This window comes from Drosophila erecta, unplaced genomic scaffold, assembly GCF_003286155.1.
Source record: "Drosophila erecta strain 14021-0224.00,06,07 unplaced genomic scaffold, DereRS2 tig00000021-arrow-pilon, whole genome shotgun sequence".
In the NCBI taxonomy this organism is placed as follows: Eukaryota; Metazoa; Arthropoda; class Insecta; order Diptera; family Drosophilidae; genus Drosophila; species Drosophila erecta.
In genome coordinates, this window is record NW_020825198.1 from 13,337,345 (window position 1) to 13,356,412 (window position 19,068).

General features: G+C 43.7%; 2 protein-coding genes across 2 annotated transcripts; both read right to left on the bottom strand.

The window, feature by feature from the left end:
- Nucleotides 1–11,253: 11,253 nt before the first annotated feature.
- Nucleotides 11,254–12,011, bottom strand: LOC6545376 (ATP synthase subunit b, mitochondrial). The gene is made up of 3 exons (XM_001972589.3): nt 11,897–12,011; nt 11,518–11,846; nt 11,254–11,439 (listed from the first exon to the last, which is right to left on the bottom strand). Exons 1-3 carry the CDS (start codon nt 11,910–11,912, stop codon nt 11,329–11,331), a joined length of 456 nt encoding a protein of 151 aa, XP_001972625.1. The 5' UTR covers nt 11,913–12,011; the 3' UTR covers nt 11,254–11,328.
- A 1,486-nt stretch (nt 12,012–13,497) lies between these two features.
- Nucleotides 13,498–14,673, bottom strand: LOC6545377 (fumarylacetoacetate hydrolase domain-containing protein 2). The gene is made up of 2 exons (XM_001972590.2): nt 14,614–14,673; nt 13,498–14,549 (listed from the first exon to the last, which is right to left on the bottom strand). Exon 2 carries the CDS (start codon nt 14,515–14,517, stop codon nt 13,498–13,500), a length of 1,020 nt encoding a protein of 339 aa, XP_001972626.1. The 5' UTR covers nt 14,518–14,549; nt 14,614–14,673.
- Between the last annotated feature and the right edge of the window lie 4,395 nt (nt 14,674–19,068).

Sequence of the window (19,068 nt, forward strand, 5' to 3'; positions counted from 1 at the left end):
AATATTCTCCACCCGAAAGGAACGACGATAATGTCAATCGGGCACTCCGCTTCATTTTGGGGCCTATCTACGCGGCCTTATCTGAGCCAAAGTTTCTTTTAATTAAAAGCAAACCCAAAGCAACCCAAAACAAAGCCCCGCGTAGGTCTCTGAGCCAATGACCCGCATGTGTCTTGGCCAGCATCCAAACCAAGTTCAAACCAAGTCGAATCCGACTCCAAACCGAGCTGCCGTTGGCAGAGACAAATGCAGCAGTGCACCGACACATTATTCATGCCGTTATCAGCGGAATGGTCGCTGTCTTGGACTCGGATTCAGATTCGGATTGGAATTGGAATTGGGAACGCCGCTTGGACCACGAAAAACACCCGAAAGTGGGGGTAAAATATGTGGGCCACGACGCGGCCCAGTTCAATATCCATGCTTAAAGTATTAAATATTCTGTGGTAAATTAATACCAATTAAGCTAGATATGAGAGTACCCAATGCTCTTAAAGCAAACGGGGTGTCCGTGGTGTTAATGCTTTGAAATTAGAAAACCTTCTTCAATAGACTAATAATAAACAAGCGTGAGTTTTAGAAGATGTGATTTTGAAGTACTTGTATTAAAGCCATCAACTTCTTCTATCACCAATATTATTAATACTAATTTGTATATAAACGAATTCGATGAAAGCATACTTGTGGTGACAAACCACATTTCTCTGAGTGCACTTAGCGTGGCTATTTGCCAGTAGCTGTTGGCCAGGCTATCGGGCGGATCAGCTGGCTTGGTGGATACATTTTCCAGCTTGCCACTTTTTTGGCAATTTTAATTACGGCAGCGCGGTGGAAGGGCGGGGAAAACACTTTCCCATTCGGAGCGGAATGCACCTGCACACGTCAGGAGCGCAGTTGATAAGGATCGGGAGGAAATGCCTTCACGCATTGTCCTGGGAGTGACCCCATAATTTCCGTAATCGCTTGCGTGTGCTCTGGACCTGCATTAAAACCAGTTTTCAGTTTACCTTTTTTAATAACGGACATCAACTTTGGATTTCGAGGCGTTTCTTATCCTTAAAGGCAGCGAGCTCGGGGATCTTTGGCTTACCTGTCGCCGAGCCATCACCATCACCATCACCATCATCATCATCGTGATACATTGTTCCTTTCTGATCTCGGCCTTGCCCCCATCCAAGAAATGTATTAATTAAAGCAAAATACGACTCTCGAACAGGTTCCTCCATTGCGCCGGCACCTACCTAATTGCATCTCTTTGGAAAATTGATTCACATAATTGCAGTGATTCTTCTCTCATTGTTACAATTTTGCTCATTCTGATGAGTGGCTGTCAACTGGGATCCTCTCGAGTTGATGGCCGAGCTGTTAAGTGCCACCGATTAGAGGGTCTAGGCGAAGGTCTGAAGATTGTGTAAGGGTTTAATGAATTCTTAAATAAATAATAACAAACAAGCCCATCATCGGATTTCAGAGTAGGTACATCTCTGTTCATTGCATGTTAAAGTTTGAATTACTTTTGCCAGATTATGAAATTCAAGGGATTTCTGATGAGCAACATAAATGTCTGCTTAAAAAGCTCGAATATTAAACTTGATAATTCGAATTTAATATTGAAAGCAAACAAGTCTTACAAAGACTCGTTTATTGGGCAATAAATCAAAACCGGAACGGCTTAAAATTATTTGTATAAAGAAAAGAATTCTTAGCTGCTTCCTTGGGGAACATAAAACCTTCCAGCGCTTCCTTGCAATTTGTCTCGGCCAACTTCCTGTGTCATCCTCATCCTAACCACATAAGTCTTCCGCAAAACATTAGATGCGCTTATTAAAACCGTGACACAATGCTACCGGATGGGAATCACCCAGTGACTACCGACTACCTGTGATGGAAATCGAACCCCGATCGAATGGCTTGGATATACAATTGCATTCCCAAGATGACAGGGCATTCGTTGCTCATTGTTGGCCAATTTTACGACAATTTTTCAGCAGCCATGTCTTCGGGGAATTCTTCCGATGCGAGAACACCTAGCTAAGACCAAAAGTCAGAAATTGTGCATTTGTTTCATATTTACTTGGGCGAGGCAGCTGTGCAATTGGATTTCCTATCGAAGGACCATCAATGTCATGCATACAATTGTGAGCGACACATAAGGACTCGGGCCAGGATATGTGTATGCATTGTTGTCCTGGCCATTGGAAAATCTTGCGACATATCCGCTTCCTTTCGGGCCAAAGGCAATATTTGTCTTTCGAGTGAGTGACACTTTTGGCCAGGACTCTGTGTCGGTGGAATACAAAGGCTAATCCTCATGTTTACGAGGCTATTTACGGGTAGCGCGCCCATGACAATTTTTACAATAACCAAAAGAAAATATTGAACGGGGGTAGCGGCAAGCTGTTTGCTTATCTTCCTGCCGAAACGAAAACTATTTTGGCAAATTGCTTTAGAATAAAATTTAATTGGGGATTACCGGGCATTGCGACTGGGAAACTCCTCTCCAACGCTTTCGGTCTCGGCATCGGTATCGGTGTCCTTCTCTGTGTCTCTGTCTCTGTCGCTGTAATGCCCTGTGTTATCCTGGCCTTAAGGCTACTTAGGGGCCTGTCTCACATATTACCCATATTACGTTAAATGGCTTCTACAGCAGCCAACGGCCAAGAGCGGAGTACAAAGTCTGAAGTCTGCAGCTGGCCGTTTGGAACATGTGTAATCATCGTACGTGTTGGCAATTGACAATTATTATTACGTAGTTTGTTGCCATTAACAGGATGTGCTCCTGCTGCTGCTGCTGCTATTGCTGCCCCTCGTCCTTCCTGGTGTCCAACTGCCTTGACATTGACCAGCCGCAATTTATAGAGCTTCCTCGGCAACTCGATTGAAACTTGATTGGCGTGGCGTAGGTTGTGGCCACAATTTACGCTACGAGCTACAAATTGTCGTACAGCACGATTCTCCAAGTTATTGGGTTAAGTATGCGTTTTGCATAGTGATATTATGTTCGACATCTGCAGTCCGTAGATTTAATAGCAGGACAGCTACACAAAACAAATTAGTAGTTTTTTACGTTTTATGTAAATGAAGTGAATGAAAGTGCATACATTTTAATATTATACAATTCCAACTTACAATACACGGTACTCCAAGCTATTTAAATCATACTAGGTTTAATTGTAGTGGTATATAATAGGTATATAATCTTTTATTGTGATAACAATGTTCTTACCAGCACCTGAGTGTATTTCTCCAACCAGAGCTCTTAAAAAAGTATTGAAGTTTTCCTCACATGAGAACATTAAATTTAATTTAAAGCAGCTTTAAAATCTTCCCACACTGCACTGCACGGCTCCTTCAGATCCTTCGCCGATTGCCAGCTCACAAGGATAAAAAACCCATTTCCTTCCCATGGTACGCTCCCACTAACAAGGATGGCAATTAATCATTGCGTAAAATGTTCAGCGCAAAGTGCGCAAGTACTTCCGACTAACTGCGATTGATTTTTGCGAGCCAAGAAAAGGCGATTTCGGTTCCCACACCTTAGCAGCATCCTGGAAAGCAGCTGCTTTTTATTCTGTGAAAAATTCGCAGTGAAATGAAATTTTAGCAGCGGCAAAAGGCAACAAAACAGTGAAAAGGAACAAACCGGGTTGCGGAGGAAAGGGTGCCAGACGCTGCAGTAAACTTCCGGCTGGCCAAAAGTGCAACAGGACCTGGTCCGAAAATGCAGGGATCCAGGACTCGCCGACTGGACAGGACAGTGGCGAACAGGTCCTAGGTCCGAGGTTCGAACTCCGAGCTGGCTGGTCGCTGGTCCTTCTTTTCTGCTTTTGTTTGTTTATTGCCACGCCAGGGCATGCCATACAATGTCCTTCCGGTCATTTATTAACGTCAATGAAATGCTATTGCCTGCCCTCGCTCACTCCGCGCTGCAGTTGAGATTTTACAGCTCTGATTTGCTTTGCTTTTTGGCCGGGACGCTCGAGTTGGCAACGATTTGTCGCCGAGTCAACACAACTCAGTCGAAGGTTGCGACGCGTCCTTCCTGCTTCCGCCCCTACTCCTGCCCGCATATATCCTTGATGCACTCATAAAGCCAAAATATTGCCAAATAGTAAATTCCGCTCTTCGATGGGAGGAGCATCCACTGCAAGTTACGTGTCACTGCACAGGAAAAAAATGGGCCGCCCAACGATTGGAACATTATTGCTTAGATCTTGAAAAATCTTGAAACCAACAAGATTAAATATAATACAAATAATTTCTTGCCTTTTTTTGAGTATGACAATAAAAAGTTATATGATTTAAACTAGCGATTTGACTTTGTTATATATTTTGCACTCAGTAAACATTGTAGTTTTCCCTATGTTGGAGTGGAGTTTGATGGTGCATAAAGTTGGGACTTCTCTGCAGGTAAGCCATCCGACCACTTACCATAATTCTGATTGATTCTCCCGGAGATTTTCACAAAAGTTGTCTCAGCCTCCAGGCTTCCAGCTACCGTCTTACTGGCTTATAGCTTTTCGGACCAGCCCAAGACCCTCATAATTTATATTTAATGATCCGCAGCTAGACTAGCCCAGCCTCTAATTGACATTTAAACTGTCTACTCAGGCCGAGTGATATGATAAGCTGATTGATGTGCCCTCTGGATGGACGAATTCTCAAAGAAGAGGAATTAAAGGTATTTTATTAATTGATGATGGCATTCCCAGTACCATTTCTCCCGATGACAACATTTGCTGCAGGTCAGGCATCCATCCAGACAGAACCCAAAACGCTAAAGCCGAAAGGCTTTTAATTTCTGTGTTGTTGAAATCATAAATCAAAAGCGGGGATCGCATTCAGGTGGAGTCCGAACAAGGCAGACAAGTGGCTTAGGCTCCGCATCTCCGATAGCCGCACGAACATTTTGTATCTGGCGGATCGCCATCGCCTGGCTAATCGGAGGCACACACACAAAATTGAGTATCTGGTTGCGTTCGCCGAGCATCGGCATAAATTACACAAATTGCATTTCCATGTCCAGAACTCTGATGGATCATCGCCCGCGTCGCCATCGCTGGCCATCGCTGCTCATCAGCATAATCGTTAAAATAACAGCGCAATGCACTTCGATGCTCGATGCCCGATGCTCGTGAGTGGCTACCGCGTTTGGTTTCAAGTGGTCCAATCTGCTACCCCATCTGCCCCCCATGCCGACCCGCTCCATCCCAGCCCAGTCGTCCATCCAACCATCCATCCATCCATCCATCCATCGAAGCCAGTAGTCTATGCCCCAGAGGGACCAGGCTCAAATGGAATAAAAAACACACACCAAAATGTTTGGGGCGCCGCAGCCGATGGCATCTCGCATCCAGTTGGCTTGTTTATTGTGTCGGGACTGAATTCGGAGGCATGTTTAAACAGCGAAATGAACTTGTGGATAAACACCATTATGGTTATTTGGCATCCACTTTGGGTCGCCGCAGCATTCAGCCTCCGATGTTTGTCGCCCTACAGGGTATACCGACCACCCCACTCCACTCTGCCCACTGCATCTTTGTGGGATAATCTCAAGGCGATGTCCATGTTTGAGCTTGATTTAGTTATTTAATGCGGCATTGACATAAGTGCACTTTGCGACTCAAGATCGGTCTCCCAAGTGAATCCGTGGGCGAATCGCAAGGACAAAGCAAAGATGCACTTCACGACTTGGGACTTGGTTCGATGGCATGGTAATTGACAGAGGAACTCCATGACGGCCACCGGGAGGAAGGAGTCTTGAATGTAAATGAACTTTTGGAATTATGCAGAACTTCGGAAAATTATTTTGCATTATGCCAAATTATAGTTATAGGCTATAGTTTCTAAAGTACACTAATGATTTCCCTCTATAAATTCAACATGGGCAACGGAACGAGCCTTTAAAATATACATCAACAGAAAAGAGTGTATCTATGAAATTTAAGTAAATTCATACAATTTTACCACTTTTCCACAACCTTAAATTTATAATTCTTACATGGAAATGTGGCCGTGTGAAAATTGGTTTATATTCCCAGTCTTTTCTAATAATACTCATTGTCCTCGGTTTTCGTAGAAACTTTAAGCGATTTACAGAGCACGTGGGCTAGATGTATTATAGCCATAATAAAACAGCGCACTTTAAGAATGGGAGTATCGATTTTTACGTCCTTCGGATGTCACTCAATGAATATATTTATCTGAGAGATACTTCTTAATGGATCACAGAACTCTGCAGGCTATTACTCCTTTGGACTTTGCTTTACGACTCAATTTCTACATTATGGACTGTAATTAGCAATATTCAGGGACCTGCTGCAACCTTCGGCCAACCTTGAGGATAAGTTAAATGTGTTTATTATCAGCGCACGCCTTGCATTCGCCTGTGGGCTCTATTCTGCGCAGGCGCGGCGCGTGGTCGAGCGAAAAGCACTCATTATCCTGCAGGACCTCAATTATGACTCAAGGTTGCTGCGCCCTGTGTGTTCTGATGGCATTGTGCAAGTGGACCTTGACTTGCCCGAAGGCCAGGCAACCCATTCGGAGTGCCGGCTAATTATGCACAAGGTCCTTGGACTTGGGTCCTGGATCGTGGCTAATGGTCTGTGCATCCTTGGCCGTTCGCGTGTGTGTCCAGAGCTGACAAAAGTCGCCATTGTTCGACATTAATTGCACTTTTCCAACCGAGTGCGTGTCCTTGCTGCTGGCCCGCTGTCCCGCTGTCCCGCTGTCCCAGGGATAAGTCAAATTAATGCTCCACTGAAGGACATTGGCCAGGACTGTGTGCATCCTCCGGGAATTGGTGTGAAAACTGACAGCGTTGGTGTGTGTGTGTGTCCGTTGGCATTTCCTGGAATGTCCTTGAGCCATATCGCTCATATCGCTGTGCAAAAAAAGGGACTGAGTAACAACAGAGCGCAAAAGGGACGAGTGCCTGCTGCGAGTTTATATTAGATAAAAATTTAATTTCGCCTCGGTTCGTGTGTTTTTGTGCTGGCTGCTTGGGACTCAAAGCATGTCCTTGGTGTGAACTGTCAATAACCGAAGATCCGAAGTTGGGAGCATAAAATCCGACACACTCTCCCTGGGATGTTGTAAAAATTCAATTATGATTGTATTATGGTCGCCTTTGTGTTTACTCTAAACACTCGTCCTTTGTCCGTTTGTTTGGCATCCCGTACTCCTATATTCCAGCCCAGGCAAATCTCCCATTCCAGCACAGGCCCGCATCCACACATACGTTTCTCTATCTGGGCAATCTGGCTGCAGTTTTGCAGTTGTCATCCAACATTCAACGTGCATCCATTCGATACTCAATGCTGGTCGATGGCTAATAAATTATCCACCTATTATCATTGCCAAGCAAATTTCCCCTTTGTCCAGGGGATTGGCTTTGTGTGTGGCTGGTTATCCAGCAAACCTGCATCCTGGATGACTTCTCTGATTGCCCGACTCCAGGTGAGAAAATCACCTTTGCTGCATTTTAATTGGGCATGGCCAAATGCCCTCGCAATTACTTGGGGAATCGGGGATTTCTTTAAACTGATGGCTTTGTCATTTATTCTTTGAAAAGCTTAAGTCTAAAAAATATTAACTGATGTCAAAACAGAGGAAAATCCCTATGTACATTCTGTGTCAAAGCATAATAAATAACAAAGCTTTAGAAACCTTCTACAAATGCATGTATTTATTTACTCAGTAAATCATGACATCTTTTTAATTCAGATCTACAACAACGCTTCAATAACCTTCAACAAATGCATGTCTTTATTTGCTCAGTAAATCTTGACATCCTTTTAATTCAGACCTACTTATCCTTCTGTGCACTATTTGCTACCCTCCCTTGAGTGGTGCTGTACTACTACACCAATCCTTTGGTTAACCAGGTTCAATGCAACCGCAAATTCGCCGGGAAACACCTACTAACTTGACCTGCACAATTGCGAGTGCGACAGTTCCGCATTGAATCAACCCTCTAGGCAAACAAAAAACCACGATACATCGATAGTGAGACTGGGCAAATATACCAGGATACATCACCGTGGTCACCCCTCAACTGAACGCACCGTGTGCGCAAACAAACTCAACCCCTAGGTGCCCATCGACCCCAACTTCCCACCCCAAAACATAAAACCCTCGCCACTGCACTTGAACTGGGTGCAACATATGCAGTTGATGTTTTTTACCAGACTGCAATATTTTATTATTTCCTTTTTTGCGCTCCGCTCTGCTTTGTTCCACCCCTCTGGACACAAAGAATATCTAAATTATGAACTATGACAAATATTATATTACCAACAGGACGGAAGGGAGTACGCCTCCTTCGGGTGATTAATCATTGTGGTAAATTGTGAAAAAAATAAACCAAAATGCGAAGGCCGAGCGTAGAATGACAAAAACGCTGCATTTTGTTGGCCACTTTGTTCAAACTTTTGGAGGCGAGCGGGTGAAAATGCAGCCGGGCCTTGAACAATTTATTGCCCTAATCCGCTTACGGAGTAGTCCTCCTATCGTTGTCACTCCTCCTACCCGTTTTATATGTACTGGATATATAGAGTACTCCCAGATGACCAACTCTCGCTGCCGTCGACACCGCTCAAAGTGGTCACATTAAGTAAGCTTAGGTCTTAACACTATTTTTTCCAACCAGCTCTGGTGATGGTGAAGGGTTAGGGCAATTAAAATTGAAATCACTCGTTCAGCTTTACTTTGATTTGTTGACTGGTGCTAATTGCTGATTAAGTGGACTTAGTTGCACTCAACTGGTCGCAATGACCAGTTTATGCGGAGTGTTTGATTTTAAGTAGGTGGTGATAGTATACTAAGCTCTTGAAAGTGAGTTTAAAATCAACAAAGTGAATTGAGATTTTTCCAAAAATGTATTTGCTTGCGATGCCTAACATTCACTAAATTTAAATTGCCACACATTGTTTGCCTAAGCGCAGTTTTCCCATAGCATCAGAAACCCGAACCATTTCACATTAGTTTCCCAAGTTATTGCTACCCATAAAGATCTAATCCCGTTGAAGCCGATCCAATTTATGAACAGGAAATGCTGGACAAATCGAAATGGAGCTGGCTCATTTAACGCAACTGGCCAGCTGACATTGCAGGACAGTCCACCCTCATAAGGTAGCTGGATAACGATCTGTTATTGGGAAATTTCTATAAGAGAAATAATTGCAAATGCTCAAAAATTGACAGAGTCAATGCGTTTCGTACTTGATGCACTTGAAAATGAGAGCAAACTGGACTTTTCATTCTATGCGGGATACAGAAAGGATACAATGGTCGACGGCGAGTGGAAAATTATTAAAGTGCATCCGAACATAAATCTAGTTTGACGCATGCGTTGAGGCAAAGGTTTTCCATAACTGCGCAACGGCAGCTGCCACTGTTTGGCACACCCTAAGGAAAATTCCACTTGGAAGGGGGGAGAAAACCACCCTGATCCCAGCTTAGGGTTTGGTAAGCAACCCAGCATCATCATTATCCTGATCGAACGCAAATGTGTTAATTCTCTCCCTTGCAGGCGTATCTACCCCTTCTACAACTCTTATCAATCTGCCACTCGACTCCGAGCTGTATGCCACATTTGTGCACCAAATGCCAGCCAGAGAACGAGCTGTCCTTCCCCTTGCAACTTGTAATTTATGCCCCGAAAGCATTCATTATGAAAACATCAACACACATTGTGCAAATCAAGCAATTATCGCAGGAGATATTCTACATAATTATCGGGCGTTAGAGGATTTCCACAGAGCCATATCTTCCCTACAGGATTTTGGTCACAGGAAAAAGGCACGCGATGGGCTTAGGTATGTGAAATTTTAGTTCTGATGGAGGGAAGCTGCGTGTGCTAAGTCCATTACAGACCACTTAGGCAGTTTTAAAAGTTATTCATATCAAGAAGGGATAATCAGAAGTCAAGCTGTGAGAAATATCTTTAGTTGAAAAATTAGGGAGCTTTAATATTGTTTATTAACTGAGCGCCAAACTAGAATGTACAAATTATTAGTAAATGCTATGTTCAAGTGAAGCTTGTTGGGCAAATTGCCACTCTTACAACTTTTTCAAATTACTTTTCCTGGCAAATACACAGTTTCAGAATTCCATTTCTTAGAATGTCAATTTGCTCATTCGAATGCCCAAAAAGGTGTGATTAATGTGCCCGAAAAGGCGCATAAAAATAAGCAAAAATGCTCCGTTTGATGTTCCATAGACGTTGGCGGTCAAATGTCACAACACCTACGCCAGAAAGTGCAGAGTAAACAAAGCTGGGAACATTTCTCTTCAGGGGCCTTCAATTTGGCACCGACAGGAGCTGGCTTTTGTGTATGCAAAATACATGACAGTTAAATGAAAAGAAAATAACATTTTCCCAGCACCCAAGCGCACACATGAGAGCGAATCCTGTGCTGATTTTGACAACTTAAGTGTGGAGGAGTCGGAGGTCTGTAACTCGAGGAGTTCCAGCCACAGATCTCGAAAACACGAAACGTGGCCACATTTTCGTTGGGACTCGTTTGCTTGCCGCTTTCCGCTTTCCGCTTTTGTATTTTGTGTTTTGTGTTTTTCTGTGTGTTTATTTAGATTTCGTGCCTGGCAATTGGCTTTGGCCACCCGAGGTTATCCTTTGCGGATCAAAGTTGAAATTTATACATACAAATGTCACACCTCTCCAGGATTATGTATAACAAAGCAGCGGAAAAAAGAGCCCAAAGAGCCCGAAAACAAAAAACAAAGCAATTTCTGCATACTTCGGCATTGACTTTGGTCGGGATATGTGTCATATCCACACCGCCAGCATCCGCATCCCCAAATACAAATTGTTAAAAAGATTATGTCGTGCCGGAGGAAAAATAGGGAAAAAACGAGAGGAAAATGTTGTTTTCTTTTTGCGCTCTTTGGCATCCTTTCATTGTTGCCGCCTCTTCCTGGTCGGGTATCCCCTAGTTTGTTTGGCAACTGCCTTCAATGCCATGTTTCTCGGCATGTTTTGACTTTGGCTTGTTGCGAGTTGCTTGTGGTGAATATTACGACATGTAACATTTTATGTGCTTCCCCATCCCCAACCCGCGTGGAGCTCTCATCCCAAAAGTGGGCTCCAATGCATACTTCAGGCCTGGAATAAAATGTGGCAAGCTTACGAGACGAGCTGTGCACAACTTCTAATCATGCTCCCCTTTTGCGAGTATTAATATAAAGAAATGAACGTTGGAAATCGTTCAGCTGCATTAAAAAAGAGCCTCTCTTACAGCCAAATTTATTATGTACTACATGGGTATGTGTTTACAAAGTGCAATAAGTAATACAATAAATCGTTCACTTGCTTTGATCGGCTACGTAATCAAGATTCTTTTTCTCCTTTGGGGGCGAGATGGATAGCGCATTGTTCTTAGATCCACGACTCTTTTCGTATTCGGACTCAATTTTCTTCGGGAGAGTATAAGTTGATAAATAAGAAATGCATAATTAGCTATAGTTTGTGACTTGGCTCTAAGCCGCACTCACAACAATCTCGCCATCAGCCCACTTTGCAATCGCTGGCAGAAACCTTATCACAGCAAATGTGGTCAGGATACCGATGGTGATTCCACTGCTGTAGTAACCATCCTCCAAGATGCCCAAGGATAAGCCGCTGTGCTCGTGCTTCATGGCACAACAGTCCCCGGAGCAGATATAGGCCAGCAGACCAACGCCCATGGGTCCCTTGACCCAATTCTCGGACAGGAGGCCCAAGCGATCCTTTCCAGGACTTCCATGTCCAGGGAGCCTCTTTGTTCCTTGGGCGGAGTGGGTGGTAGCCGAACGAGATATGGCCACAGTCCAAGGACGTAGGGCTGCAATGTAAGTGTAAGTATTTTGGCACGTTGACCTATTTTTACTTCACCTGATCTCGAGAACATTTTAAAGCAAGTTCTAATGAATAAAGTTGTAAGTATATGGATTAAGTATACAATAATAGAAGATAGTAATTTTGCAAAAATGACAGAAAATGCGTGTGTAACTTGTAAATCTAGAAAGAGATATGGATGTGTGTTATTTGTCGTATGTTAGCTTTTAGTTACTATAACAAATTAATATTTTCCTTCAATTAGCAGAGGCCTTTGTCGTCGCCGTTTTCCATGCCAAGCTAAACATCAACTTGCAGAAAGCAACTGGCCTAGTTTTTGGCCCGAAAAAGGAGGGGAATGGACTAAGCCCGAAAGATATCCCAAGGATACACAGTCCGTACAATGAGAGTGGGTGGCGAAATTTCGTCGCTAAGCAAACGGGAAGAAAATAGAAGTATCCCCGGTACTATGGCTAATTATGTGTATTTTAAGTTTTTGGCCAGCTCACTAGATGGAATAAACGGGAAGAGGAGTGGGATCGGGCCCACTTCGCACACAATGCGACAACGTCAGCGATGAGTTGCATAATTAAAAACTTTACATTCTTCTATTTAAGTTGCCGTGCGCAAAGAAAAGATACAAAATTATGTACCCCACTCGCTACATTTTCCGCCGATTCCATTTTCCTTTTTGCTAAGCAAATAATTGGGAGGGGGCCTGGGTGGTGGTGAAAAGTTGGCTTAGAGGGAAAACATCTTTAAGTTGGCCAAGGCAAATAATGGCGAAGGCTGGGCGGAGGCCACAAAGGACCTTTTAACGCTGCTGCAGAGCACAAATGCAGGAAACAGGATATTGGATCATTTAGCATTAAGGCGGCGTCGCCTACCGACCCAGTCACATCCCTCACATTCCGCCGCCCCTTCGTCCTGTTTCAATGCGAAACAAGTTAAGCGCAGCGCGAACAATAAAAAGGGAGCAGGATTCAGGGATCCAAGGACTCGAGCAGCAGGAGCAGCAGGGGCATTGGCGGGGCACTTGGACACGGACGGAACGCGTTACGCTTTAATAACTTGCCGCAGGATTAAGTCCTGTGCAATGAGATGATAATGCGCCGTGGCTTTCGCAGCGGGGATTCCCCACTCCTCCCCTCTGTAGGCGCCCTGTTTGCGGCTTGTGACTCTTTGAGGATAATGTTGATTATGCTTGGGCGTATCATAAAAGTGTAGCCATCACCCAATCTTTGTGGTCGCCCCTTCCTGCCAGCCATCGAGCAAAACAAATTATATTACAAAATGATTTTCCCGCCGCCCATCACTTCCGCGCTGCACATTAGGATCCTGCCAGTGGCTTTCTTCTGATATGGTTATCTCGGTTCATCCTTGGCTTGCCGTCGGCCCGAATTTATTGGCCAATGATGGAGATGGTAGAATTAGCGCCGATTTCGGGGACATACGTGCTTTTTATGCGACGTGTAGCGATTTAATTCATTGAAAGCATTCTATAGAAAAGTAAGTCCTGGATTTTAAACCAGCCTCGAAGTCCAGTATGATTACGGAGTCATTTAACCCACATATTGCTGGGCAGAAGTTTACTTTGGTTTTCAGATTCTGTCCCTGATTTTCAGATTGTCCGTTGGGCGGACACAATACATATATTTTCATTGGGAATAACAATTAACGACTTTATTGCACATTTTGCCTAAACTTTGAATTTCGCTCTCAATGAGATCGCCGGGCTGCAAGTAGCACGACGGATGGCGGAATGCACCCGATCCGGCGGGTGTTCCCGTGAGTATAATGTCGCCCGGACAGAGAGTTAGGTACTGGGATAGGCGGTGAATAAGGAAGTCGATCTTGAATATCATATTCCGGGTGTTGCCCGTCTGGCGCTCCTCGCCATTGACGATTGTCTTGATCCACAGATTGTTTATGTCTGGCACATGGCACCTGTGCACAATGGTAGGTCCCAGTGGGAGAAAAGTATCCATTGAGTGACCGCCCAGTGGAGCATTCCAGTCCCTAGCCACGATGTCCTGGACCACCATGAATCCAAATACGTGATTCAGCGCCTCTTTGGCAGACACTTCACGGCACTTTTTGCCCATAACCACGGCCAACTGGCAGCCATAGTCAATGTGTTTGGCCAAGCTATGGGCCCTAATGTTGTCCAGAGCTCCGGTTATCGCGGAGGCGAACTTGACATGAAAACTGGGTTCCCTTGGGATGGAGATGTGCTGCTCATCGCAGTTGTCCACGTAGTTGCAATCCACGCCGATGATCTTTCCGGGAGCATCGATGGGTGGCAGCAGGCGCAGATCGACGGCGTCCACATCCTCGATCTTCATGAACTGCACACTGTCCAACAGGCTGACCATGCAGTACCTTTGCTGGATGAAGTCCATCATATTGGAGGCGGCGCAGGTCATGCTCGATAGCTCCACCATCCTGTTGCCGTCCTCGGAGACCATGCCCAATCGCTTCACTTGCTCATTGGCGCGCCGGTACTGCATGAATCTGCACTTGGGCAGCACTTGCTCACTGGGTTTGATGGCCACCAGTGCGGCGGTTGGGCGATTCGTCTGGAGCTGCCGGAAAATGTGGTGCTTGAGATGCTTTTCTGGATGTGGATGACACCACTTGGGGAAAAAGTTGCGAAGTAGGTGCATGAAGGCAGACATATTGGCATCTGCTTTGGCAATTCAGTTTTTGGCTTAATTTTGAGAAGTCTTTTTGAGAATTTTGCCCGTACCTCTAATTAAATATAAAATATCTACCTTAAGAACTTGTTGTGGAAAACATTTAAGTGTACCTGGCTTGCTGAATTATTTCTACACAATGAAGTTTTATTTCATCAGCCTGCTGATTTTTCATTATATATCAATCGGATCTTACACATATTTAAGGCGTTTTTAAATGCTAATTTACTATACTTAATATTCGAATAATGTGTCTTCTTAAATGCCAATTGGTACATAGAAAATAAAGGTCGAATACACAACAATATCCAATTCAGACGACACATTCCTCAAGTGCGAAGACCCCAACTCCAAGTGCCATCAACGCATCATGCAAATAACAAACATGAGAGTATATGTTCGCATTTGATCCTGGGCTTTTGTTTCGGGAACCGTGCGAGCTTATTATTTCTTTTATTTACATAATGTATCCATCCAGGCCTCGTTTTCCTCTTGTGTGCAATTTACATGACACGCTAACAAATTTCCCACTGCTGATCATCTCGGGGGCGTCGGGGGCGTGGTTTATGTCTGTGTGCTTTGTCTTATTTGGTTTTATACGCCAAACATTTGGCGGCTTTTATGCGAGGTGGAGGTCGTGAGGTTTGATTGGCCTGGTGTAGTTCGGAGTCGGGGTGTTCATGGCCCTGCTGATGGGCAAACCATAAAATTAGTTGAGAGGCGGAAGGCATTATTCTTGGGGCAGGGAAATGGGGGAAAGATGTGTTTATTAATGGCTCAAGGGCTTCTGGGGGAATTCTTGGTTTGTGTGGCGCCGCATCCAAACTCCTTTGAAATGGAGTTTAAAGGTAGAAGGAGCAAGGCAAAAACCAGCAACCGCTTTTCAAATGAAGTCAACAAATGGCTTACCAAAAAGTTGATGGCTTATAGAAAACATTTGAATGTTTTGCAGAAAAACAGATAATTCTTTAGCATATCCCTAGATCTAGATCGTAGAAGTAATGGCTAACCAGTATCTCCCGCAATTCTTACCTCATCTCCGATCTAGATTGGAAAAACTCTAAAAAGCCTAAGTGGAAAATTAAATTTAAATAAATACTTAACGGGTGTGTGTTTTCCTTTCTCGGCTTTAATAATGCCATCCCATCGGTAAGCGAAAACAAAAACAGGATTTGTCCATTGTGCCCGGGAATTGGATTAGGTCAGGAGTACTTTCCTCAGGGGTGGATGCCGCACGCTCCACTGAATCCAGTTGTCCGGATTGAAAGTGCAACTGCAACTGAAAGTGGAACTGGAACTGGGAGTGGAATGCCAGTGTAGCCTTGAGAGAATCCTGCCAGGATGCATGCGGCAATTGTCCTGGTCTATCTCCTCCATCGAGGCTAGTATCTCCATCTGTATCGCTTACATATCTACTTGACAAGGTCCTTGTTGGCTTGTTTAGTTGCTTTTTCTGTGTGTGTGTGTGCACGGGTTTGATTATTTGCCAGGATAACATCAACACACCGAGTTGAGGTTTACAGCTGCCCGGGACAATGATTGTGGTTGTGCCTGCGCCTTGATCCTTGTTTTCATTGCGTTTTGATTGGATTTTTGTACGGCCTTCTGTTGCCTCAATTAAGCCGCATTCGTGCCGCCCCCCACTCCCCTTACTCGGCTTGTTTTGATATTTTATTGCCGTCGCAATGTTTGTTTATTTTTGACGCCGCCATCAAACTGCAGTGCGGCATGGCCACCTCCTCCTCCTCCTGCTCCGTGATCCCCACCCCCCAGTTTTTTTTGGGGTGGACCTTTTGTGCGGCTGTCAATATGTCAATTTGGCTGCTGCTCCTTTTCATGCTTTCTATGACACAAATTAAGTTCGCATTGTCGTCGTGAGTTTTGCGTTTCGCATTCATGTTCTGCCTCGATTTGATTCCATTTTGACGTACACTCGTTCGCCATTTCCTTGGATGTTCGATTCGATTTATATATTTTTATTTTGGGCCGATCGGTGGTGGATATTCGTGGCTCAGCGTTCGTTGCGTTTGCGGCAACATTATATTTTTATTAAATGCAATCAGCAATTTTCGTCCTTTTGTGTCCTTTTGATGGCTTTGATGGCCTCACAGCTTGATTACAATTGCTTAGGCAATTAAACTCATATGCTTGATTTTCGTTTCCGATTTTTCCGTCATTTCCGAAGCGTTTTTCTTTTTTTCGCGATTGCTTTGTGCGGGCTCTAAATGTTCGATTATGGGGGTACAGTTTTTCCAACAAATAAAAGTAAATAATAAACGTATATATTCGGTGGTATATATGCCCACTTTATAGAGCTTAAATGAAACTGTTATTAAAATATATTTTAAAAACTTAAGTTCTGCTTAATGTGCTTCAAAAATGAGTTTATTTTATTTGATTACTGTTTTTATTCACCTACATTACCAAATACTAAAAGCATATCATAGAAAAAGCGTTAGTGTTAGATTTGAAATTCCATAAAAAGCTACACTATGATATAATTAAATGATTTAAACATGCTGGTCTGAACTAACATAAAATACAATTTTTTAATCAAAATAATACCATATTATAGAACTTTTTTATCTGTGCAGTTGTAAAAAATGTTCATACCCACTGTTAAATTCCCAAACCAAACCTTTTAGAGTTCTGATGCAGAATGGGACATTCGGTCGATGGAATCACAACTACATTTACTACATTTTTATAGGGGCCGCGTTTAGCATCAGATGGGTAAAGTGTTCCTTTACTTTTGTTGTTTGTAACAACGGCCTGGCAAATTTGCAAATTGAAAGCATTTAATTGCAAATTGTATTATTTTTTGGAGCAAAGCGCTGGCAACAAAAACCGCCAACGAGCGAGTGCATTAAAATCAAGGAGTATTCGGCAGATTGGCGCGACTTAAACGGCGGTCCGATCATAAATCTTTGAGAGCATTGGGAGCTATGTGGTTTTCCTGAGGATTGAGGATGCAATCGAGCGGCGGGGGAAACTGGCCACAATTTCCGTTTTCCGGCTGCAGCAAAAGCGGCAGCAGCGCCTGCAGCTCAGATTCACTTTTTGTGCTCAGCCAGCAAAAGCAACAACAAGGCGAAACATTTTGCGGTTTCTGGGGTGCATATCCCCTTCCAAAGCCCCCCTCCAGAAAACCCCCACCGACATCGCCAACGAGCTACCACAACGCATGCATAAATTATTATTTCCTCGACTCGCCCGCCACTTGCTGCCAAATGTTGCTGCAACATTTCTTGTTGGCCACGCTCACTCGTTGCAGCGTTTTGCATATGGCTCTGCAAGGAAGTGGGGCATGTGGAGTATGTGATGCATGTGGCGAGATAGTCAAGAATTAAAGGAGTTCTTGAATCCACTTCCACTAGGGAAGATTTCTTTCAAAGAACTAGGATGCAAGTCTATGAACAACTATCTTACAAAGTAACTAAATACATACATTATATTACAATACATTCATTATTGTATATCAATATATACTCTATATGTATTTATTTTCTAGTAAATTTATATACCATTGCCCAGTTATAAGCAATGCATAGTTTTGTTTAAGATAGTGACTAGAAATTGATGATAGTTACGATGTAAATGGGCTCAGTTCCCCCCAAAAATCCGAAGAGTGTATCTCCAGTTCGGATACTGGATTTCGAAAAACTTTATCTCTGTCCGATTCACTCTTCCTGTAGTCCCGTTCTGGGTTTTCTCATCGGTACGTCATTGCTTCGCCTGCGAATGACATTTGGAAGTGGTTTGGTTGTCCCAGTTACCGCCCCCTTACCCTGCCACCCACCGCCCCTTTGGCACTGCAAGTGCCACGCCCACGCTGGCAACCCTTGGCAGTGGGAGGGTATAAAAAAAATGAACACAAACATATTTGAGCGCTTTTGTTTTGCATTTTTATTACACACACACTCTGACTCACATAAACAAAAATTCGTTTTGTGGTTTTTATCACGCACAGACAACAGAGCAACTTCCTCCACAACAGATCCCTCTTCGTACTACATATAGCCCATACCATACCATCCCTACTGCTCAACCCATCGAGCAAACTGCTTTAATTGGAGTCGATGGTGTTATTTATATAAATGTTTGCCATTTCTCTTCGTTCGCCCAGTTTGCATTTCATTTTTTTGGCAGTTTAAATTGTAGGCGTCGTGTGATATATTGGCCATCGGTCCTCGGGCTTTTGGCTTGGGCTTGGGCTTTTGGCCCTGGATTCCCGAACTCGAGTATCAGCTCCTCTGGTGACCTTGTTCTGCGTGTTATTTTCGCTTTTTACTGCTTTTTGTTGTTTGGCCGAAAGTGCTTTATGTGATGTTTAAAGTTGAAAATATGGCTGGCAGGACATTAAAGTGTGTTTACGATGTGGTGACCCATATAAGTGTGATATTCTTATCCCAGCGGCTTTCAGAATCTTGTGTGCGCACTTACAGAATGAAAAACCCTAAGTGTTAAAAAGTGTTAAATTTAATTTGTTACCACAGTATACCATAATTTGACGGTTCTTATGCATGTATACAA